This window comes from Mastigoproctus giganteus, chromosome 6 (assembly GCF_048544385.1).
Source record: "Mastigoproctus giganteus isolate SK-2022 chromosome 6, ASM4854438v1, whole genome shotgun sequence".
NCBI classification, from domain to species: Eukaryota; Metazoa; Arthropoda; class Arachnida; order Uropygi; family Thelyphonidae; genus Mastigoproctus; species Mastigoproctus giganteus.
Genome location: NC_143580.1, coordinates 144231532 through 144256630, shown reverse-complemented (window position 1 = coordinate 144256630; position 25099 = coordinate 144231532). Strand labels below are relative to the sequence as shown.

The following is a 25099-nucleotide window of genomic DNA, read 5'->3' as shown; positions in this document are numbered from 1 at the left end:
ATTTGATCTTTTTTAAAACTTTGTTCTCTGTGGAGATAGTTGCTAGTTTAGTCAGTTGTTCTTGAGACATAGTTGATCTCAAATAATTTTTTATAATTTTCAATATAGAGAAACTAAATTGAAAATTATAAAAATTTAAGAGTGATCTTTCACAAGACGCAATATTTATTGTGAGAGTTAACATAATTCTCAATGCAACTGCCATATTGGGAGCAAAATCATTTGGTAAAATTAATCGCAATGCATCTAATGGCGTCCAATCCGATTTTATTAAAGGTGTCAGTGCTGTTATTTCCTGAAATATTTCCGAGCCATCCAAATCACTCTCATTGTCATTTGGGTTTGTCAGTGCTGCTTGCAGATCCAAGCATTTTCTTAAAAGTTCATCTTTGGAAAGGTTTTGAATGTTATTCATATCATATAGAAAATTGTATAAGTTATTGTGGTTATGTAATTGCATAACTCTTTCCTCTATGGACATGATCTCTACATCATAGATATAGAAAAAAAAATCTATCTTAAATTGTGTCTTCAAATCTATTAGGGATTCATCAGCAACTGAGTTGAAAGTATTTCGAGGATGAATATGATTCTTTATGGGGAAAAATGGCTGACTTCCAAATCCACAGCAATTTTTTTGGCCTCTTCTAAAATTTCATCACATATAATATCAGACGGACATTTCTTGAGGCTTTCTAGGGTTGATTTTAATATATTAGAAACTTGCAAAATCAAAAATTTTCTTCCTGTGAATACTTACTGGCTATGTTTATCGTCATTAATATATTATAACAGACAATGATACAGTAAATAAAACTGAAATCTTTCATTTGATTTGCTAATGTTTCTGCTTCATGGCGGGCAAATGGGTCAAAGGCCAAATATCAACTTATTTCATAAAGGGAATCATAAATTTCCTCAGAATGAAACTTTAAAGGTTTTATCGCCTCCATTATACTTTCCCATCTAGTTTCACTCAGTGGTTTTACTGTTAATTTAGTAACATTTTTGATTAAAATAGACTAATGTCTTGTAGATTCAGTCATGAAAACATAGATAGCCAGTATTACTCTAAAAGCGATACAGCAATGTTAGATGATTCAGCAGCATCATTGATGACAAGATTCAAAGAGTGAGCATGGCAAGGAACAAAAAATGCTCGATTATTTACCTTAAGTATCCTTTTTTGAACACCTGAATGTCTGCCCTTCATGTTTGAAGCATTGTCATATCCTTGACCACACACACATTACTGGTGGAAATACCAGACTTTTCAAGTTCCATAGCCTTGATAAATCCTGATGCAGTTGTTTTCTTGACTTGAACAAAATTCAGAAAATGCTCACAAATTTCTGCTCCTTGATTGATATTGAGAAAACATATTACTATTCATCTGTTCAGACATCTGTTCAATTTTTGGTTATGTCTGGAGCACAATCAACAACTATCGAATAATATTTTGTTTGCTTTAAATTTTCTAATATCTTATTTCGCACTGCCAGGGACGTAGCAGTAGTAGTGGCATGTGATGCAAGAAAGGAAGTGTATGAGTGTATGCATCATCAGCCAAAAAAAAAAAAAAGAGAAAAAATTCACACAACCAATTCCCTCTAAATGTTTGTCTAGTTCCTCCTTAAATTTATTTAACCTATCAACTTCAACAACGACAGATGGAAGTTTGTCCCAGTAATTAACCAGCGGAAATTTGGCCACTGGCTAAAGGCAAATTTCCGCACATCTAAAGGCAAATTTCCGCACATCTATTTGACAACTGTCTTTCCTCAATTTCAGTTTATGCCCCCTCAGGTTTGTAATCCGAGCAAGAAGAAGAATCTCATCAGCATTGAGCCTGCTCAATCCATTCAAGGCCTTATAAACCTCAATCAGATCACCTCGCATGTGCCTAGTCTCCAGCCACTGAAATTTGCAGAACTTAAGCATCTCGTGGTAAGAGGATCCCTTCATTCCCCTCACCAATCTTGTTGAACTTCTCTGTACACGCTCAAGCAAATCTACATCCTTCCTAAAATGCGGCTTCCAGACTTGTACTCAAGGCGTGGCCTGACCATTTCCATATACAGAGGGACGATCACCTCCTTTTCCCTGCTATCAAAATTCCTGTATATCATTGACAAAACCCCATGACCTGCACTTGCATCGTGTCTGCATTGTTCAAACAACTTCATATCTGACTGCACAATTACTCCCAGGTCTTTTTCATTTTCTTCCACCTTCAGTGTAGTACCACACAGTTGGTACATTCCTCTGGAGTTACTTCTACCCATATGCAGTACTTTGCATTTGTCAAGGTTAAACTTCAGTTGCCACTTCTCAGCCCATCTGCCCAAATTTTCTAGATCCTGTTGCAGTAGCACACTGCCATTACTGTCATTAACAACCCTGTCAACCTTTGTATCATCTGCAAACTTCGACACTAAGCCTGATATACCTTCATCAATATCATCGATAAATATACAAAACAACAGTGGACCCAACACCGAACCCTGTGGGACTCCACTTATAGCATTAGTCCACGAAGAGCAGTGCCCATTGATTACCACCCTCTGTCTTCTCCCACTCAACCAACCTTTTATCCATTGTAGCAACTTACCCTTAATACCATTTTGCTCCAATTGTATAATAGTCTTCCATGTGCAAAAATGTCAGAAGTTTTCCTGAAATTCAAGTATATGATATCAAAATTATTTTTCGCATCCAGTTCCTTTGTAACCACATCATAATATCCAATCAAATTTGTCAGACAAGACTTTCCCTTAACAAACCCATGCTGTGTCTGAATTATTGCTGCAGTCTGTCTAGATGATCTTGCAGTGCATCTTTAACCAGTGACTCCATTATTTTCCCTGGAACAGAAGTTAAACTAACTGGTCTGTAATTACTCGTGTCACCCTACGATCCCCCTTTGTGAATTGGTGATACATTTGCACATCTCCAGTCCGTGGGGACCTCCCCTGAGGCCAAGGATGCTCTCATAATTATGGCTAAGGATTTGCTTACTTCCTTTGCCACCTCCTTTTATATAACTGGATAGATCCCATCCACCCCAGGTGCCTTTCTTCTGTTTAACTTCAACAATTTCTCCTCCACTTTGCTCTCAGTTATTACAAAATCTTTAAGCACTCTGCTACAATTTGATAACCATCTGCCATTTTCAAACCTTAATAACTCCTCATGTGTGAATGTAGATGCAAAATACTCATCAGTTTGTTTGCTATCTGAGCAGGATCATCAATAGTTGAACCATCGATATCAAGTGGACCAATCAGATTCATCTCCTTCCTTTTAGAGTGTATATAAATAAAGAAATCCTTGCTGTTTTTCTTAGTATCTTTTGCCAAAGATTTCTTGTAATCTGCCTTCGCCTGCCTAACCTCCTTTGTGACCTGATTACAGACTAGCTTATATCTGCCATAGGCTTCCAAGTCGCTTGATAATTTTTATGCATCCCATGCATTTTTCTTCTCTGTTAAGAGTCTCATTAGTTCATTTGATAACCATTTAGGCCTAAACCTTGAACAATATTTCTTAATAGGTATGAAACTTTTAGTAGCATTCACGATTAATTCCTTGAATGCTTCCCACTTATAATTTACTCTTGGTAACATTGTCAATTGATCCCACTGTACAGAATTTAAAAACTGTCTGAGACCACTCAGACACGGAAGCAAAAACCCTTTCCTTTACCCGTGATGGTAATTATATCTTTAAGTAAATCCCACATCAGTACACTGATCACTGCCATCTAGTAGTTCCTTTATCTGCAAATTCTTAATACACGAATGACCACTGCTGATAACCAGATCAAGGGTATTACCCTCTGTGGTTGCCTCTCAAACATGCTGCTGCAAAAAAAACAATCATCCAATAAATCCACAAAAGTCTTACTAGTGTGAGTGACCAATCCACAAGTTCCAGTCACTATCTGGGAAGTTAAAATCCCCCATTATATAAGATAATCTGATTTACTAGCCCACTCTGTTTCTCTGTACAATTGTTCATTGTACTCATTTGAGTCATTAGGCCTATAACACACTCCTAGTCTTATTTTTGCTTTCACAGTGCTTATGTCAGAATAGTTTGTTAGCCCATAGTTTCTAACAGCTACATAATGTCTATATTTCAGTATACATGGATGGTGTGAGATCTGACTATCATGTAGGTGTAGCAATCATTTTTCTTTCCTTTGCAGACAGTATTTCACTGTCCCTGGAATATAGCATGCTGATAGCTGAGTTGTATGTAATCCATATGGTCTTGATAAAACCTTCTGTCTTTACTTATGGCCTGCCGTAATTATTATAGATTACTTCAGTGGAACATCAGCTGTTATAAATAATCTGTCCTCTTCTCATCCAGTCTTGAAAGACATCAGGACTGTGGTATTCTAGGAAATTAAAAAGCCAAATTTGCAGCTATAAAAAAAAAAAAAAAGAGAAGAAGATTGAGACAATTTGTCTCAATCTTCTTCTCTAGTTTCCTATGGATTTTCATAATCCAAAAAGCATGATCTTGAATGGACACAGATGTGGAGAGAACAGGTTTGTAATAAACTCTGTGAAATTAAAACTGAACCTCACAAAAATAGATTACTAGTTCCCACTGAAACAGACGAGATGAAGTGGTACTAGAACTTTTGCACATTGGCCACAGATATCATACTCATCTCCATATACTTATGGGCAAAAGTCATCTTCAGTACACTTTATGTAAACCTACTTAATGTCAAACATATCTTCATTGACTGTTCTCCTTACTCACATATCAGGTCTAGCACTTTTTAGATTCTTGCAAACCAACAGTCTCCTCCAATGCTGCATCTAGGAAATACAGCAAATTTTGCAGAGCTGTTTTCTCTTTCTTAGAGATCGAACTTTATTCCTGTGTTTATTTTCCATTGATGTGCTGCTGATAATCTGATTTTAAAGGGATTTGCATTTGACAGACACCTTTAGGCCTTAACCCCCCCTTGTGTTATTAATCTCCAATCAAAAACTCAAAAACAATTGTTGATTACCAGTTCCAAGAATACTAAATCCACATGTAAATGACATGCTCATTTGGAGTCCTCTGTGACTCCAGCATCTGGAATGAAATTTGGTTTGGTCTGGGTTTAAATTCTGTTAGAGAACTGGAGGTATTCTAAAAGACCTTTTGAAACATGAATGGTATTAGCTGATATCAGACAGTAGAGTAGTCCTCTCTGCCCACTCCACCTTGAGTTATTCTGGGTATTTTTGTCTATATAACACACAGCTCAGTCTGTGAACACACACTAGTACAAATACAATACACGATATAAAGAGTAGCACCAAAATAACTAGACGACCATATGAAGGAGTGCACAATGACAAAAGTAGTTGATTCATAGAAATATCCAAAATATCTAATTTATGATTATCATGCTATTCTGGGAAACATTTATAGAAAATTGGTGATAAACATGCAAAATCGCATTGTTCTGAATATTCTTTTAACATGTAGTATGTATGACATGATAATTTTTTTTAAATGAAATATTTCATATTAACATGAAATTTTTTTTTTTTTTTTTTTAGAGTAACTACCTATACCCAGAGCAGTTTCACTTGTCTTGCAGAACAAACTTGCACTGTGGAAATTCATTCCAGATGCTGGCAATACTTAACATTAAATGTTAAGCAATTTAAAACAAATAGCTGCACAATGTTTGAGGTACGTGATAGCAACCTTAATTTTCCATTTTACACCTTAGAAGAATATATTATTCAAATTATCCAGCATAGGCCTTTTCCAACACTGAAAAAAGTGCTCTTTGTTTGTATGAGGTGTGATCTTAAATTTGTACACTGACTTTGTATCTTGAAATTATGGCATCATAGAGAGATGTGAGTTGTTGTGGCATGTTCATTGACTCATCTAGACAGTAGCACAATGGCAATCTACTGACCTACAGTGAGTTTGAATTTGTACATGCTGTATAGTTATTTTGAGTGTTTTGTTACATTTTAAAATGAGTGATTTTACTGAGTAGTGAATTTGTATCATGCTTTGTTTCAAATTAGGGGAAGGTGTAATAGAAATCCACAAAATGTTAAAAGCAGCTTTTGGAGTAATATCGTATATCATTTGAAGACTTTTCAGTGGTTCATAAGGTTTTAAGAGGGTGGCTTCAAGGGATGATCCTCACTCTGGCCACCGTTCAGTATCCAGAGAAATTGATATTTCTTATCGGATATGTCGATTTTGACAAGATTTGGGAATGTGATCTCTTTCATCCAAATTTGGGCCTTGCATCCTCACTGATGATTACAAAGAGTGGTGAGTTCTTGTATGACAGGATCTCTATCAATGTGCTACTGCTGACCCTCTTTTTATTTTGTTGTTACTTGTGATAAAACATGGGGGTGTGCAGCTGCCACCCAGAAACAAAGGCCTTCCTTTCTTTGGAAGGCTGTTTTCTTCAGGGGCTTAAAAAAAAGTCAACTCATATTGATCAAATGTGAAGATCAGGTTTTTGTATTTTTTGATCCTAGGGCATTGTTCATTATGAGTTTGTCCCACATAGTCAAACAGTTACCCAGAAATACTGCGAAACAGTTCTACTGTAATTGCACAGTGCCATTCATAGAAAATGGCTGGTAAGTAGACTTTGGGGAATTTCCTATTAGATCATTACAAGCCCTGCATACTTGGCAATTTCCATTCAAGAATTTTTTGTGAAGCACTCCATTACTGTGGATCCCATCTGTTGTACTTATTGGATTTAGCTCCATATGATTTTTTTTTTCTCCTAATCTTGAAATACACATAAAACATCACAAATTTGCAAAGACAGGAAATTATTCAGAGTGCAACACAAGAGCTGTTACCAATTCCAGAAGAAGCCTGTTGAGAATGCTTCCAGAAGTTGCAGAAGCATTGCAAGCAGTGCATACATTGTCAAAGAGAATACCTTGAAAAAGATCCATCCAAATACCTGGCAAGCTTCATCATTTCCCAGATATTAATGCAATCCCTGAATGTTTTGAACACACCTGCTACTTATTAGTTTATTTTTGATTTGTTAAAATATATATATATATTTTTTTTCCTTTTACTTTTTGTTTTAGATGGAAGTTGTTGTAAATGGCTGTCAGAAAGAAATTGTGAAGATGCCATGTGATGGTTTTTCTGTGGAAAAACATCAGCTTTCTTTTGTCCTCTATGGTCAGTCATTCTGTGAGGGTATGACATTGTCTTCTTTTCAGAACTTTAAAACAGAATGTTGCTTGGGAAATTTCATGCTTTTTAAAGGTATATAAGTTATTTTTAATAGCCATTTATTAAAATTATTCAGTATATCTGATTTGAAGTGATTAATGCCTTTCTCTCTTTTCTCTCTTGTGCAGTTATTGTGATATATATTGCCATAATTCATGAGATAGACAATGTCTAATGTTTACAGCGAGTGTCTACAGTAATGCTTTGAGTTATGCTTATTTGTGAGAGTGCCAAAAAATTTGTTTCACCATCCACAATAGCATCTCTAGTGATTCTTAATAGTGCTTTATTTGTAATGGATTAATATGGGAGTTTTCCCTAAGAATGCTCTCAAATGTTTTATTTATTTTCACCATTCATAAGAATACCACCAGCTATTTCAGGAGTTTATAAGTTGTGTGACTTTAAAGAAAACTGTAATAAGCAATGGTGGCAGCATTCAGTAATGTAATTCAGTGAAGGTAGGACAAGGCTTCTGTTTGTAGGTGGAATTGAGTAAACTAAAACACTGCTCTAGTGGAGAAGTACATGGCTATTTATTTCAAATGTATACCCTTCTCCAGACTGTTGTAGTTAATGTGAAAGATCTCCTTTCACTCTCCAAGGTGCCCCTATATTGAAGAAGAATAGAAGATGTTTACTGTAGCTAAAATTAAAGTGAAAGATTAAAGGATAACATGGAATAAAGCAGAAGATGCCAAACTCTTTCAATCTTACAATCTTTTATCTCATGACCAATCGATCTCTCACTAATTTTATCCCATTATGTTCAGGGATGAAACACTTGTTTCACCCTGTTAGGCTTCCAAAAGTAGAACAGAAGCAGAATAAATGGAAAGAGGAATGAGACTTTAGGAGTAAAGAGGGCCATTTAAAAGAAAACAGAGCCACACCTCAAACTCCAACAATCTCAAAAACTCTCAGCACGTAGTACTAGTAGCTTGTGATTGATGTGTCTCTACTGGAATTTTAATGTCGGGATAGGAAAAAAAAACTGAATCGCTTAAGGGCTTTGATAAAGAGTAACAAACAGTTTGCAGATAGGAAAGAGATTATAGGCATGAAGTGCAAAAGCATGGCCTGAAAATGAAGAGGCCATATATTTCAATCTCATAATCCTGGTTTGTCTCGTGACCAATGGATTTTTTACCATTATTTTGGCCCATTTTGAAGTCTCATTGGTGGGGAAGTAGGTACCATGAGTGGTTGATCCGACGACCTATTTGTAAAGAAAAGTAATGAGAAATATCTTCAATATTTGAGTTGCTTGATAGTGTTGATTTTTTAAAACAGGAGCATTTTAGGGCCAGTGGAGAAATGCCTTTTATTTATATTGAGTAGTGCAAATACCTAGATAACCCAAGGTAATGTGCCTCCATAATATAAGATTGATGCACTTGGTAGCATTCTAAGTTTGACAAATACTTTGTCAAACTTTGTCAAACAACTGAGGCAATGCCTTAGTTGTGCATAGCATGTGATTTAAATCAACTAATTACAGTGATTAGTAATTGAAAGCTCTTGACGAAAATAGTTTGTTCATCTTTAGGTTCTGGAAATATAAAATGTGCTTATTTCTCTCTTTGTTTTACATTTTTGTTTTTATTTTTGAAGCCAAAATTCTGAAAATGAGATACATCAGTAATGCTTGGAAAGAAATTTGAAAGCCGAGAAAAATAATCAAATATTGATAAATTTTGAATTTGATTAACTTTTCTGTCTGTCTGTCTTAAAACAATAGGGAAAGTCAAAGAAATGGAAGAGAGTAAAGAGTGATGAAAAACATTGATTGTGTGTGTAGAATCTTGCAGAATTAAAAAAAAAAAAAAAAAAAATCCGGATGATTCCATGTCTGTTTTTGATAAGAATAATGAAGCCAGGTGTGCATGGAGACAGACAGACAGATGTGCGTGCGTGCATGCACTTTAATTATACTGAAAGAACTTACATTATACTGCAAAAACTTTCATTATACTGAAAGTTTACTGAGTACAGTAAACTAAAGTTTTTTTTTTTTTTTTTTTTTTGTCTAATAAATAAGTCTATTGGCTATTTTTCAGCTAAGACATAATGCATTTGTAGACATTGCTGTATGTGATTTTGTTATGATCAGCAGGGAAAATCTTTGTATGTGAATACAGTTGGACCTCTCTTTAACGAACTTCCATATAGCAAATTTTTCTATGTAGTGAACTTTTGATTTCCCCTTGGTCATTACATTGAAAATAGTTTCCGTATAATGAAGAAAATTTTCATATAACAAACTAATTTCGAGAGACCTGGGTATGCATTGTTCTCACCTCTGGCCTTTAGGTAATAGAGCTGATGCTGTAGAAAGCGCAAATTAAGAGCTAAAATGATTAACAATTAATCACTTTAGCTTTTTATAGCTAAAGGGTTTAATTCTTAAGAGCATTCCACAATTTAGTGTTGCCTGTAAAGCCTTTACTGTACGAAGAAGTCGCGCTGGTCAACTGCTATCTACATGTCCACAGTCATTGGCAAAGATTAAAACATATTCCCTACCTGGGCATTGGCTCTAGTCAACCTTGTTTTCTGTTGTAAGCACCTTATTAGAGAAATAGGAGAGAGTGAGTTTCCTTTTGCATTTCCAATTACATAGCAAAATTTCTTTTATTTTGAATATTATTGGCTGTCAAAAACAAGAAATTCTACTACTCTATACATAAACCATTAATTAAAAACAAAAAAAATCAGTTTAATAACATAGTAGTCAAAATAAAATTGCCTGATGTTTCCTTTTTGTGGGGTTTGAATATAAATACTATTATTTATTAACTTATTTTTATACATTCATTATTATGATTATTTATTCATTAACACATTTCTTGTATATATTAATTAATAACATGTTTTAATTTATAATGCATATCATTAATCAATTAATTATGTATTTAGCCTTATCTCATTTTTGGATATAATCACCTTTATGTGAACGAATAGACATCCCCCAAAAAAGGACATTGCCCAGGACCCCACTGACTATAAATCTATCTTTGTGTTCTGCCAAACAATACAGCAAGCATCTCTGATCACTAATGCCCATTCTTCTTCTTCTTTCCATTCAATTATGTATTATAGTAATCCAGAGAAAAGTGCCTCCGTAGCCAGGTGAGAAGGAGCAGCAGTGCATAGCACACACTTTTTGATTAGACCGGGGTTCGAGCCCGTCACCACCAAATACGGAGGATGCGGAAAGGTCAGGGAATGACCACCGCATATCCCGGAGCAATATGGCCTTAGTTGCTGATGCTCCTAAAAACCAAATAACAACAACAATCCAGAGAAAGCAATAGTAACATTAGTGTTAGTTTCCCCCCTTGAGTATTGTCAAATGAAATCAACTCACATGGCTCATTGACTATACTATTCAAATAGTCACATCTCTGTGATTGTTAAATCTCTCTCTCTCTCTCTCTCTCTCTCTCTCTCACATCTGTGTTTCCTCTGTACCATATAGAACAATAGACATTCATATCTTTCTAGTTATTGACTTTTGATCTCCCAGAATACTTTATACATATATCATGGCTATAACGTAAAGATTCAGTTTTAGGCACTGTTAATTCACTGTATATAAATCTCTGAAAATGCAATACACATATACTATGGCTATAAATTAAAATTCCAATTTTAGTCACTGTTAATTCATGGCTTGTCTCTCACTGTAATTTCTACAGAACAGTTTTCAATATTATGATGAATCATTCTCTATCTCATTGGGAAATCCAGTCCATGTATTTTATATACATGTGGCTCCTGTAAAAAATTAAAAAAAATGTATCAGTATCTTTTTCTTGTATATACATTGTGCCATCTGGCACATCACACTCCTAGATTTCTGTCCATTAAAGTGACATACCTTTGTTTCTTTCCCTTTGTACACTACCTATTGGTACATTATTTATAGTCAGGTTCTTCTTTTGGTTAACTTTATTTCCAATTCCTTGATATATAAGAGCTTTGCTAGTAGAAATGAAGAGGTGATTATTTCATTTGGTTAAGCTTCTTCTTAAATACTACATATAGGCTTGGAGCCACATTTTAGGAAAGATGAGAACCTGTTGGAAAGGATACAGAGAGAAGAGCAATGAGACTTCTTAAGGGCACAAAGGGGTATTCTTATCATTTTGTAAATTACAGTGGTTGGAAACCAGGTTTCTATGGGGTAACTTCAAGGTGTTTAAGTCCTTGAAAGATTTGAGTAATAAATAAAGTAATGTGGAGGGAATTTTGTCTTATTCATGTGGCATATACAAGGGGATAAAAAATTTAAATTGAGAGGAGATAATTAGAGATTGGATGGCCAGAAAATTTCCTTTAGTTAAAAAGTGATTGACTGTCGAAATAAACTCCTGCCTCCTTTTGTGTAGATTTGAAGCTTATCTATATTTAAGGACAGATTGAATAAATACTTGAAAGAAATAGGTAAATGAAAGGATTGAAGATGTTATTGGTTATTATATTTGATTTCATTTTATATTTTAATTAATTTAAAATTGGCTGATTTATTTCATTTATGTTTGGCCTGGTGTTACACAGGCATGAATTGGTGAAACCCATCTTTAGTCTCCAGAGCAACGTTTCCAGTATTCCCTCTTATATCTACTTCAACCCTTGCACTGTGCTACTAGTACTAAATACTGACTAGTACCACTACTGATGCTAATTTAAAACAACCACTAATAATACAGTACTATAATATAATACTAATATATTACTAATACTTACTAGTATTAATAATAACACGTAGTAGGCAATGGTGGACGATGATTCTCATCCACTTTGTTTATTGGAAGCTTGAATTGGTGAATCCCATATTTAGTCTCCAGAGCAAAGTTTCTAGTATACCCCCCAGCCCATCTCCTTCAACCCATACATGGTACTACTAGTACTAATATAATATAATAATAATTATTATTATACGCTGGTGTGTAAAATTTAAGGACCAGTCAGGTTTTCACCTGTAGCTTCTCATAGGAGTGGCCTGGATATGGCAAAAGCATACCAAAGGAACCTCACGAGGTACAGAAACAAAGAAGAAAATAACACCGACACCACAATGGAAACAAAACGGTACAGAGGGACTTTATTCAAAAATAGCAACATAGCAGTGGCTGCCATGATACAGATGCATCACTGCCAAAGATGGAACAAAGGGAAGAGGTGGTCCTCAGTAGGAGATATGGCCACCTCTAATGTCAATGCAGGCTTTGCATTGACATTAGAGTTGTTGATAAGTTCTTACAGTAACTTCGTCCATTCCTCTGTCAGTGCTATCTTCAACTGGTGAACGTTTTCTGGTGGATGTGGATGTGGATGTGCCGCTAAGCATCTCCCCAGCGCATCCCATATGTGTTCGATGGGATTTAGATCGGGGGAAACGGGCAGGCCAATCCATATGAACAATGTCCTCACTTTCCAAAAGCATGTAACAGCTGCAGTGTGATTGGGTGTGCTGTTATCATCCCTAAACACGAACTCTGGGCCAATGGCACCTCGGAATGGACACACATGGGGAAGGATTATCTCAGTACAGTACTGCCTTCCATCCAAGATAATGCCTCCTCAAATGAGAACACCTCGACTGCCACATTGATCCCTTTCAGTGATGTTTGCGGGGGTGATACCGTGTGCCAACCCCTCGCCAGATTAGCTGACATCCAGAATTGCTGTTGAGACTGAATCTACTCTAATCAGTAATGAGTATCTTAAGTAAATAAAAAATGTTGTGGTTGTAACCTTTAGAAATTGTGTTGGTCCTTAAGTTTTGCCCACCAGTGTATTTCTAATAATATAATACTTTAATATAATACTAATACCTCCTAACACTATGTGGTAGATCACTGTCATCAACCAATGCAATACAACTACTTTGCTTATTCGAGGCTCGAAGTGGTAAAACCCCTGTTTAGTTTCCAGAAAAAGGTTTCCAGCATCCCGCTCCCTCCTCCCCCACTCCTTCAGCCCGTGTACAGTACTAAATGCTATATAGGTTTTGATACCTTTCATGTTTGTGGTTTCACAAACTTCCTTGCATAAATTTGCTGATACTAATATACTCGGCATCTCCGTAGCCAGGTGGGAAGGAGCAGCAGTGCGTAGCACACGCTTCTTGATTAGACCAGGGTTTGAGCCCGTCACCACCAAATACGGAGGATGCGGAAAGATCAAGGGAATGACCACCTCATATTCCCGGAGTAATATGGCCTTTGTTGCTAATGCTCCTAAATAACAAACAAACAAACAACTAATATACTAATTTGTAGTACTTAAGAGGGAAAAAAAATATATATTCAAGTTTATCATCAATGTATCATCCATCCTTTCTTCTGCACTAATTCTGTTCACATTTTGCCATTAATCACTGCAATCTGATGTAATATAGATTGATCTCTTATTTTATTAATGAACTTTATTTTATCAAATTTATGAAATTCATCCTGCATTAAGACTTAAAAGCCCTTTTGGAGGCACGGGTTAAATATATGCAAAATTCTTTCAAATGCAAAAAAAAAAAAAAAAAAAAATCGCCCCGATTTCTGTTTTCTCAGAGTTTAACAATAATAAAGCTAATTTTTAGAAATTAAAAATTGTAAAATAAGAATCCACTTTTATATGAAATGATGAAATACAGAAGAATGCAATAAATTTCATAGGTAAAATACTCTAAGAGTGAGTGTTAGAGTTGGTTTGTCTTGTTTAACATCTTAAAGTTCATAAACTGGAATGGTAAATTTGGAGAAGCAAAAAAATAAAGTCCACCTTATAAAGTGTTGGTAAAAATTATACATTGTATATAAAAATAAATTAAAATATTTGAAGAAATAGGAGAAATTCAGCTATTGATACCCCATTTCTTCAGAAGGAAAGCAACAAGTCACAACAGCTGGCAAAGAAAGAACATAGCGTTGTGATAATCCCTCAACCCAGTATGGGTTGAATTTGTGATGTGTTTCTCCCACAATATGACACAATGAAGAAACACTTTTAGCTGTATAAAAATTAGTGAAAATTTGCAGATACAAATATAAATAGCTGCATATAAATCCTCTGGTGAGGAAAAAATATATAGCATTCTACTTCAGACTTTATAAACTAAAAGTCATCGTATAATTAGTAAAATGTAAATTAATTAAAATTTTTGTAAGAAAGAATGAAACGATACAAATTTATAAATTTGTACCATTTCATTCTTTGGTACAAATTTATAAAATGTGGTGATATAAAAAGGAGAAATGTGCATCACTTCTTAATGCAGCAATGAAGTCAGTGATACTAAGGGCATGATTACATCTTAACCCAAAAAACACAAGACTGAAATAGACTTAAAAATACCCTTGTATTAGGCCTAATGTAAGTAAACAAATATAGCATTTAGCGAAATTTGAAATGTGATATTGTGCGGCCCAAATGTGGATATAAAGAATATACACAAGCAGACGGTACGGCACAAATTGTAGTCTTATTCAAAAGATTGTGAGCTTTGGTAAACTGGAATGAAAATCCAGAAATATAAGACAGAACAAAGTAACCTATCAAGAAGCAAGGAAACAAATTTTAGAGGTGTGAACCCAAGTGGTCGTATGCAGTTGCAACCAAGAAGTATCATTCAACAGAAACACAAACAGAAGTGTTTGTATATCCAAGCATATCTCTTGCAGATTGGGTTTGGCCTGTCTTATTGAATTCCCAGCAGTCGCTTAAAGAACATGGCATCAGTCAAGCCAGTAACACTCTGGTTATGCTACCTACAAGCCTTATATCCCTCCTAGAAATTGTAAAACTGAAGAGAAGAGCATATACAACAAAAATGGCTTTGCAATATTCTACAGACATGGAGATTAATGTTGTGACCAATCCTGATGAAATCATTTTAGAAATTCATGCAGAAGTAAAATTCATTCATGAAGAAATTCATGCATAATATCCTTTTTTCCAAAAAAGATAAAGAATAAAGTAAAATTGGGTCTGCATAAACAGAATGCATCTAAAAAACAGTCAGAATTGGATTAATTCTAAAACTAAGTAAAATATGGCCTCTAGACTTAATGCTAATAATAAAGAAGGCTTATGTGAACTCATTAATCAGAATAGCCTATAGAAATTGGTGATATAATTAGCTCTTCAGCTTGCGTGGAGTGTAATTTGCCTTTAATTTTAATTTCTTAAAAATTACAAGTTATTCTCAGATGTTTTATTAGCATTTGTGGAGGCATATTATGCAAGAAAGCAAGCTTTTCCGGCATCAGCCAAAAAAAAAAACCTTTCCCATTTCCCCCATCCATTTGCTCCAAATGTTTGTCTACTTCTGCCTTGAATTTATTTAAGTTGTCAACTTCCATGACAGACGAAGTTTATTCCAGCAATCAACCACCTGTGGCTGAAGGCAAATTTCCGCGCATCTATTCTTTAACTGTCTTTCCTCAATTTCAATTTATGTCCCCTTAGGCAATTAATCTAATCGCTTATATCGGCTCGAATGCCAAAACTCGAATGGAGTGTTGGCATTCGAGCCGATTTCGTCAGGGCTCCTCAGTTAAGTGGATTGGATTACTGTTGATTAGTGTAGCTTTTAAATATTTGATTTATTTAGATATTGTTGGATTATTTTGTTATAGGTTATCCTGTAATGGTTCGAATTTAATAATATTATAGATATAATTTTTTAAAGTTAATTTTCATAGATATTTAGCTAATTTTATAATGGTAGTTACGAGATTTGCCTTAAACACGTCACAGGGTATCGTGACTCACACGGAAATAGCTGATGGCGATTCACGGGTGAGTCATGATTTAATCCGTTGCGGAACCTGTGGAATGTTTTCCAAGGTCGACGTGGTGACTAATCATAGCTCACCTTGGATTCTTTTCTTTGTGATCGATGTAAGGAGTGTACCGATCTTAAATTACAATTTGGTGCACTGATGGAACAATTTGAGTCCCTGAAAAAACGGGTGCTTGCCCTCTAGAATAATGCATTTGGGAGCTCGTCAGGGACTCAAAACTCCAGCAATCTACCAAGTGATGCACACCCTATTCGGGCCTCAAAACAGAAAAACCAAGTGCAAACAACTCTGGTTAAAAAGGACATTGTTTTATTAGGAGACTCCATTGTCAGGGAAATAGGGAATATTTTTTGTAATAAGGATAGGTGGAGTATTAGCATTAGGATTAGTAGAGGCATATGACACAAGAAAGCAAGCTTATGCAGCATCAGCCAAAAAAAAAAAAAAAAAAAAAGTCTTCCCCTTCACCCGTCCGTTCGAAATACCTGTCCAACTGAGCCTTAAATTTATTTAGGCTATCAACTTCCACAACAAGGGATGGAAGTCTGTTCCACCAACCAACTACCCGCTGGCTAAAGGCAAATTTCCGCACATCTATCCTACATCTGTCTTTCCTCAATTTGAATTTATTCCCTCTCAGGTGATTATTCTGAGCAAGAGGAAGAATCCCATCACCGTTCAGAATGCTCAAACCATTCATGGCTTTATACACCTCTGTCAGATCACCTCACCGGTGCCTAGTCTCCAGACACTGTAATTTGCAAAACTTAAGCCTTTCTTCGTAAGAGCAACCTTTTGTTCCATTCACTAATCTTGTTGCCCTTTTCTGTACTCTTTCCAGCAGCTCTACATCCTTCTTCAAATGAGGCCTCCAGACCTGTATACCGTACTCAAGGTGTGGCCTGACCATTGCCTTATACAAGGGAATAATTACTTCCTTATCTCTGCTATAAAAATTCCTGTATATCATTGACAAGACACCATGAGCTACTCTTGCAGCCCGTCTGCACTGCTCAGAGAGCTTCATATCTGCCTGCACAATTACCTCCAGGTCCTTTTCATTCTCTACCACTGTCAGTGTAGTACCACAAAGTTGATACGTTGCTCTGGTGTTGCTGTTTCCCATATGTAGTACTTTACATTTGTGAATGTTAAACTTCATTTGCCACCTCTCAGCCCATTTGCTCAACCTTTCTAGATCCTGTTGCAGCAGCATAGCATCAGTAGTGTCCTTAACAACCCTGCCAGCCTTTGTATCGTCTGCAAACTTGGACATTAAGCTTGATATACCATCATCAGTATTATTTATAAATAAAAAAAACAATAATGGACCCAACACCGAACCCTGAGGGACTCCACTAATAACATTAGTCCACGATGAGCAGTGTCCATTGGTTAGCACCCTCTGTCTTCTCCCCCTCAACCACTCCTTTATCCATAGCAGCAATATGCCTCCTATGCCACGCTGCTCCAATTTGTGCAGCAGTCTTCCATGTGCAACAGCATCAAAAGCCTTTCTAAGATCCAAGTATAAAATATCAAAGTTATTCCCTGCATCCAGCTCTTTTGTGACTGCATCATAGTATCCAATCAAATTGGTCAGGCAAGACTTCCCCTTAATAAAACCATGCTGTGTCCGAGCTATAACTGAAGTCTTGTCTAGTTGATACTGCAGTACTTCTTTAACCAATGCCTCCATTAATTTTCATGGAACAGAAGTTAAACTCACAGGTCTATAATTACTTGTGTTAGCCTTTGATTCTCCTTTGTGAATTGGGGTCACATTTGCACATCTCCAATCTATGGGTATCTCCCCTCAAGGAAGCTCTCATAATTATGGCTAAGGGTTTGCTTACTTCCTTTGCTGCCTCCTTTAATATTATGAGAGCTCCAAGGAAGCTCTCATAATTATGGCTAAGGGTTTGCTTACTTCCTTTGCTGCCTCCTTTAATATAACTGGATAGATCCCATCCACCCCAGGTGCCTTTCTTGTGTTTATCTTCAACAATTTCTCCTCCACTTTAATCTCAGTTATTACAAGATTATCTAGCTTACCCAGAGTTGAATACACCTCTGACATTCCCCTCGCTGAATAACTCCTTATGTGTGAATATCGATGGAAAATATTCATTTAGTTTCTTAGCTACCTGAGCAAGATCATCAACAGTTGAACCATTGATATCAAGTGGACCAATCTGATTCATCCCCTTCCTTCTAGAGTTAACATAAGTAAAGAACTGTTTGCTGTTTTTTGTTGCATCCTTTGCCAGCCTAACTTCCTTTGTGACTTGGTTACAGACCAGCTTATATCTATCATAGGCTTCTGTGTCACGTGTTAATTTATATGTATCCCATGCATTTTTCTTCTCTGCCATGTGTCTCATTAGTTCATCTGACATCCATTGAGGCCTAAACCTTGAACAATATTTCTTAGTTGGTATGTAAAGCCTAGTAGCTTCCAAGATAAGTTCTTTGAATGCTTCCCATTTTGAATTTGCTATTGGTAACATCATCATTTGGTCTCAGGGTATAGAATTTAAATTCTGTCTCAGACCATCGTAGTTGCCTTTACGAAAGCAATAACCCTTCCCTTTACCCCTGTTGGTAGTTACCTCTTTGAGTAAATCCCACTTCAGCACACTGTGATCACTGCCACCTAGTGGTTCCTTTATCTGCAGATTCTTAATGCATGAAGAATCACTACTGATAATCAGATCAAGAGTATTACTCTCTCCAGTTGCCTCCCGAACGTGCTGATGTAGAAAACAATCATCCAATAAGGCCACAAAAGCCTTGCTAGTGTGTGTGTGTGTGTGTGTGTGTGTGTGTGTGTGTGTGTGTGTGTGTGAGTGAGTGAGTGAGTGAATGAGTGAGTGACCTAACCACAAATTCCAGTCAATATCTGGGAAATTAAAATCCTCCATTATAAGACTCTGATTTACTGACCCACTCTATTTCCCTGTATAGTTTCTTATTATACTCATCAGAGTGATTAGGCCTATAGCACACTCCTACTCCCAATTTTGATCTCCCAATGCTTATGTCACACCAAACTGACTCGACACTGCACTGTCCAGCGATGTCGACTGGCTTCACTTCCTTGGATTTTGTGTTTCTTAACTAATAGCATAACCCCTCCTACCTTCCTATCCTGTCTATGTTGTGGTCATCACGCTGTGTTGCGTGATGACCAAGTGCAAGCTCTCGCGTTGAGGGCAGCTGAGAGCTTGATGGGTCCTTTAATTTAGATCCTTCGAGGGCATCCACCCTGTCCTTCAAGCTCTCATATAGGCCCATAACAACGCTGAGTGGTCACCTGATTTCGTCACACTCCTTGCATCGCGCACACACAAAGACATCCCCCATGGCAATATCACATCCCGTACCCGATTGCTCCACAAACATGCAAGCAGTGCATTTTAAGTTGCACATTTCTTTAGGCTGTGATGCATTGGATAATTGCCCCCCCACTCCAGTCCTGAGCCACAGCACTCCTGCTACTTTGTGCACGTTTCTTTGCTGCTCTAGTTTGGATCATAATTCGAAGGGTGTGATTCAGAGGGCAACTGCCCCTCTCAGTTCTCCTCTGTGTCATAGCACTCCCATTAGCCTGAGCCTTTTGCTTTTCTGCTCTGGTCTGAGTCATGATTTCGATTTAATTTCAATAAAATTTCAATTTCAGTACAAAATTATAACCCTAAACTTGTATCCGAACACAGTTATAATGCTATATATATTTTTCAGTATCAAGTATTATCTACGAGTTCCCTTTATATAACTTCCGTATCAAGTTATGTATTAATTAATTATGTTACGTTTGTAATCAAAGTCATTATATATATTTAGTTAAAAGTACAATTTAATTGACAATGAAGTTTAACAAAATTAATAGATTTTACTGATTAATTGACAATATTATATTATATACTATACTAACGCTATTTTGTTCTGGATATACGTTGTATCATATAACAAAGGCCGGCAAGCTACGATCGGTAAATCTATGGACACTGAAGTGTAAATTTACTTCCAAATCTCGCTGTCTCAATTCAGAATAAACTAACGATCCTGACTAGGTCTATAAGCAACTTGTAACATGTGGATTTGATACCCTTACTGATACTTTTATACAATTTCAAGGCCAAGTAAAGAATAAATACACCAGATTAATCAAAAAATCACAAAATAATGCTATACTACTAAATTTAAATCAAAAGTTTTAGAAAAACAATATCAAATCAATAAATAAGAAAATCCACTTAGTGGCTTTGAACATGTCTGGCTCCCACTAGCCTCATCAGCAGCGAGTAGAACCAGGGTATGTCTGCCGGGAGCAACTATTAATGATGTCACCAACAGATTGTCAGATTTTAAGGGGGGTAAAGAGAATATTATTATTCATGTGGGGACTAATGACATTAAATGTACACGATCTGATGATTTGTTGGAAAAATACAGGACCATGCTGAGGAAATGCCGCGAGCTAGGCCACAACGTCTGTGTCTGCAGTTCTGCCCAGGCACGATAGGAGGAATTATATGTTAAAAGCCTTGTGGATTAACTCAAGACTTGAAGGCCTCTGAAAGGCTTTAGAGGGGAAATTTCTATCAGCATGGCCCACACTTGTAGGTAGAAAGAATTTGTTTTGTAGAGATGGGATACACTTTAATTATTAGAGTAATTAAAGTAATTAGAGACCTGTTAGTGAAACTAACAGGTCTCTAATTACTTGTCACCCTTTGATTCTCATTTATGAATTGGTGTCACATTTGCACATCTCCAGTCCATGGGTACTTCATCGGAGTCCAAGGAAGCTCTCATGATTTTGGCTAAGGGTTTGCATACTTCCTTTTCTGCCTCCTATAATATAACTGGATAGATTCCATCCACTCCTGGTGCTTTTCTTGTGTTTATCTTCAACAATTTCTCCTCCACTTTGCTCTGAGTTATTACAAAATCATTTAACTCACTGCCAGAGTTTAATACTCCTCTGGCATTCCCCATCCCCTGAATAACTCCTAATATATAAATGTAGATATAAAATACTCATTCAGTTTGTTAATTATCTAACCAGGATCAACAACAGTTGAAAAATTGATATTAATGGGACCAATCTGATTCACCCCTTTCCTTCTAGAGTTTTTACATAAAGAACTCTGCTGTTTTTCTTTGCATCCTTGGCCAAAGATTTCTTGTAATCTGCTTTTGCCTGCCTAACCTCGTTTGTGACTTGATTACAGACCAGCTTATCTACCATAAGTTTCTGTGTCACCTGTTAATTTGTATGTATCCCATGCATTTTCTTCTCTGCCACATGTCTCATTAGTTCATGTGACATCCATTTAGGCTTTAAGTTTGAACAATATTTCTTAATTGGTATGAAAAGCCAACTAAGTTTTGTGGGACTTCTTGAATTCACTTCTTCACTAAATTCCTGCTTCACATACGCCTGTATGCTCATATCAGTTTTAAAAAAGTATTAATTTTGCTAAAAATTACAAAAGAAATGTCTCTTCTATTTTGCAATTTAAATGACCATAAGTGCGTGAATTTCATACTTCATATATTTCAAATATACATATAATTTCCAAATCTTATATGTATGTTCGATATTATTAGTTACTTCCATTTTTTAGGTATGTTTCAAAATTTATTTAAAATTTGACACCTTTCAGACCACAGGTGCCAAGTGAATTCAATGTCAAGTGTTCCCATTGCTAATTAAATAGTGATTTTTGCCAGTGATAAAAGTTCATTTTAAGTTATATCGTTTACTATTGTTAATCTATAAACCAGTTCTTCAGTAAAGCTCCAAGTCAGAACAAAGAAAGAAAATCCACCTTTCTTCTGTTTTACATATACAGGGTGATTCACTACCAGTGCGACAAACTTGCAGGAGGTGTAGGGGGCCAAAGATGAATCGGAATCGCATAGCATTGCAGGGTCCGAAATGCCTTCGTCATGCGGTAGAGGATGTTGAACGGGAGGTCACATGAACAGCGATCCCGCTGGAAGTCAGCATTTGCGAACCGTTTCTGTTGAAGAAACCAAGTAGCAAAAGTCCTCCGGAGTGGATAATCCGCAGGCTCCAATGATTGGACGCGTTGCAGATGGTATGAACTCATTTGGTTTGTTGACAGTATCCTCCATACAGTGGATTGGGGAATACCCAATCGTTGGCCTATCGCTCGAGTACTCGTACTCGGATTGCCTTCTGCAAGACGTAGGACATTCTCCTCATTGTCTGGCATCCTCGTCTTTCGCTCTCGATTCATGGTACCTCTCGTGAAACAACCAGTCTCACGTAACCTTCTGTTCACGTGCGAAAATCGTATGATGAGGAACATGCCTGTGCAGGAAATGTTCCTGGTACAAGCGCAGAGTGGTGCGTCCATTACAGTCCGCAGCTCCATACGCGAGGTGCATGTAGGCCAGTTTAACGTTTGAATACTCGTCCATCCTACTGCCTCGGGAACCGGTTCGCAAATGCTGACTTCCAGCGGGATCGCTGTTCACGCAACCTCCCGTTCAACGTCCTCTACTGCATGACGAAGGCATTTCGGACCCTGCAATGCTATGTGATTCATTCGTCTTTGTGCCCCCTACACCTCCTGCAAGTTTGTCGCACTGGTAGTGAATCACCCTGTGTTTCTTTATTTAGTAACCAACTAACTTTTGTAACCACTTGGCCTCCTTGTGCACTGCTCCTGCCTTCCCTTTGGTGGGGCCAGAAACCTGGGAGGAAAAGCTAACCCCAAGGGCAAAAAGGAGCTAACATGGACTGCGATGATTATCCTGCAGTGCCTAGATGAGTGCCTAGAGCAACCTAGGCACTCATCTAGTTCTATCAGCGATGCTGATCATGAATCTATCTATGACACAAAGTCATAAAAGACTGTTTTTAATTAGCTCTTCAGCTTGCGTGGAGTGTAATTTGCCTTTAATTTTAATTTCTTAAAAATTACAAGTTATTCTCAGATGTTTTATTAGCATTTGTGGAGGCATATTATGCAAGAAAGCAAGCTTTTCCGGCATCAGCCAAAAAAAAAAACCTTTCCCATTTCCCCCATCCATTTGCTCCAAATGTTTGTCTACTTCTGCCTTGAATTTATTTAAGTTGTCAACTTCCATGACAGACGAAGTTTATTCCAGCAATCAACCACCTGTGGCTGAAGGCAAATTTCCGCGCATCTATTCTTTAACTGTCTTTCCTCAATTTCAATTTATGTCCCCTTAGGCAATTAATCTAATCGCTTATATCGGCTCGAATGCCAAAACTCGAATGGAGTGTTGGCATTCGAGCCGATTTCGTCAGGGCTCCTCAGTTAAGTGGATTGGATTACTGTTGATTAGTGTAGCTTTTAAATATTTGATTTATTTAGATATTGTTGGATTATTTTGTTATAGGTTATCCTGTAATGGTTCGAATTTAATAATATTATAGATATAATTTTTTAAAGTTAATTTTCATAGATATTTAGCTAATTTTATAATGGTAGTTACGAGATTTGCCTTAAACACGTCACAGGGTATCGTGACTCACACGGAAATAGCTGATGGCGATTCACGGGTGAGTCATGATTTAATCCGTTGCGGAACCTGTGGAATGTTTTCCAAGGTCGACGTGGTGACTAATCATAGCTCACCTTGGATTCTTTTCTTTGTGATCGATGTAAGGAGTGTACCGATCTTAAATTACAATTTGGTGCACTGATGGAACAATTTGAGTCCCTGAAAAAACGGGTGCTTGCCCTCTAGAATAATGCATTTGGGAGCTCGTCAGGGACTCAAAACTCCAGCAATCTACCAAGTGATGCACACCCTATTCGGGCCTCAAAACAGAAAAACCAAGTGCAAACAACTCTGGTTAAAAAGGACATTGTTTTATTAGGAGACTCCATTGTCAGGGAAATAGGGAATATTTTTTGTAATAAGGATAGGTGGAGTATTAGCATTAGGATTAGTAGAGGCATATGACACAAGAAAGCAAGCTTATGCAGCATCAGCCAAAAAAAAAAAAAAAAAAAGTCTTCCCCTTCACCCGTCCGTTCGAAATACCTGTCCAACTGAGCCTTAAATTTATTTAGGCTATCAACTTCCACAACAAGGGATGGAAGTCTGTTCCACCAACCAACTACCCGCTGGCTAAAGGCAAATTTCCGCACATCTATCCTACATCTGTCTTTCCTCAATTTGAATTTATTCCCTCTCAGGTGATTATTCTGAGCAAGAGGAAGAATCCCATCACCGTTCAGAATGCTCAAACCATTCATGGCTTTATACACCTCTGTCAGATCACCTCACCGGTGCCTAGTCTCCAGACACTGTAATTTGCAAAACTTAAGCCTTTCTTCGTAAGAGCAACCTTTTGTTCCATTCACTAATCTTGTTGCCCTTTTCTGTACTCTTTCCAGCAGCTCTACATCCTTCTTCAAATGAGGCCTCCAGACCTGTATACCGTACTCAAGGTGTGGCCTGACCATTGCCTTATACAAGGGAATAATTACTTCCTTATCTCTGCTATAAAAATTCCTGTATATCATTGACAAGACACCATGAGCTACTCTTGCAGCCCGTCTGCACTGCTCAGAGAGCTTCATATCTGCCTGCACAATTACCTCCAGGTCCTTTTCATTCTCTACCACTGTCAGTGTAGTACCACAAAGTTGATACGTTGCTCTGGTGTTGCTGTTTCCCATATGTAGTACTTTACATTTGTGAATGTTAAACTTCATTTGCCACCTCTCAGCCCATTTGCTCAACCTTTCTAGATCCTGTTGCAGCAGCATAGCATCAGTAGTGTCCTTAACAACCCTGCCAGCCTTTGTATCGTCTGCAAACTTGGACATTAAGCTTGATATACCATCATCAGTATTATTTATAAATAAAAAAAACAATAATGGACCCAACACCGAACCCTGAGGGACTCCACTAATAACATTAGTCCACGATGAGCAGTGTCCATTGGTTAGCACCCTCTGTCTTCTCCCCCTCAACCACTCCTTTATCCATAGCAGCAATATGCCTCC

At 37.0% G+C, this 25099-nt stretch overlaps 1 protein-coding gene across 1 annotated transcript in view; it reads left to right on the top strand.

The window, feature by feature from the left end:
• The window catches only part of LOC150084631 (lysosomal-trafficking regulator-like), a 686318-nt gene that overhangs the window by 301938 nt on the left and 359281 nt on the right, over window positions 1-25099 (top strand). Inside the window, exons 15-16 of the mRNA XM_090376308.1 lie at window positions 5577-5712; window positions 7110-7293. Coding sequence (XP_090232434.1) covers window positions 5577-5712; window positions 7110-7293 — 320 coding nt within the window. The remainder of the gene's footprint in view (window positions 1-5576; window positions 5713-7109; window positions 7294-25099) is intronic.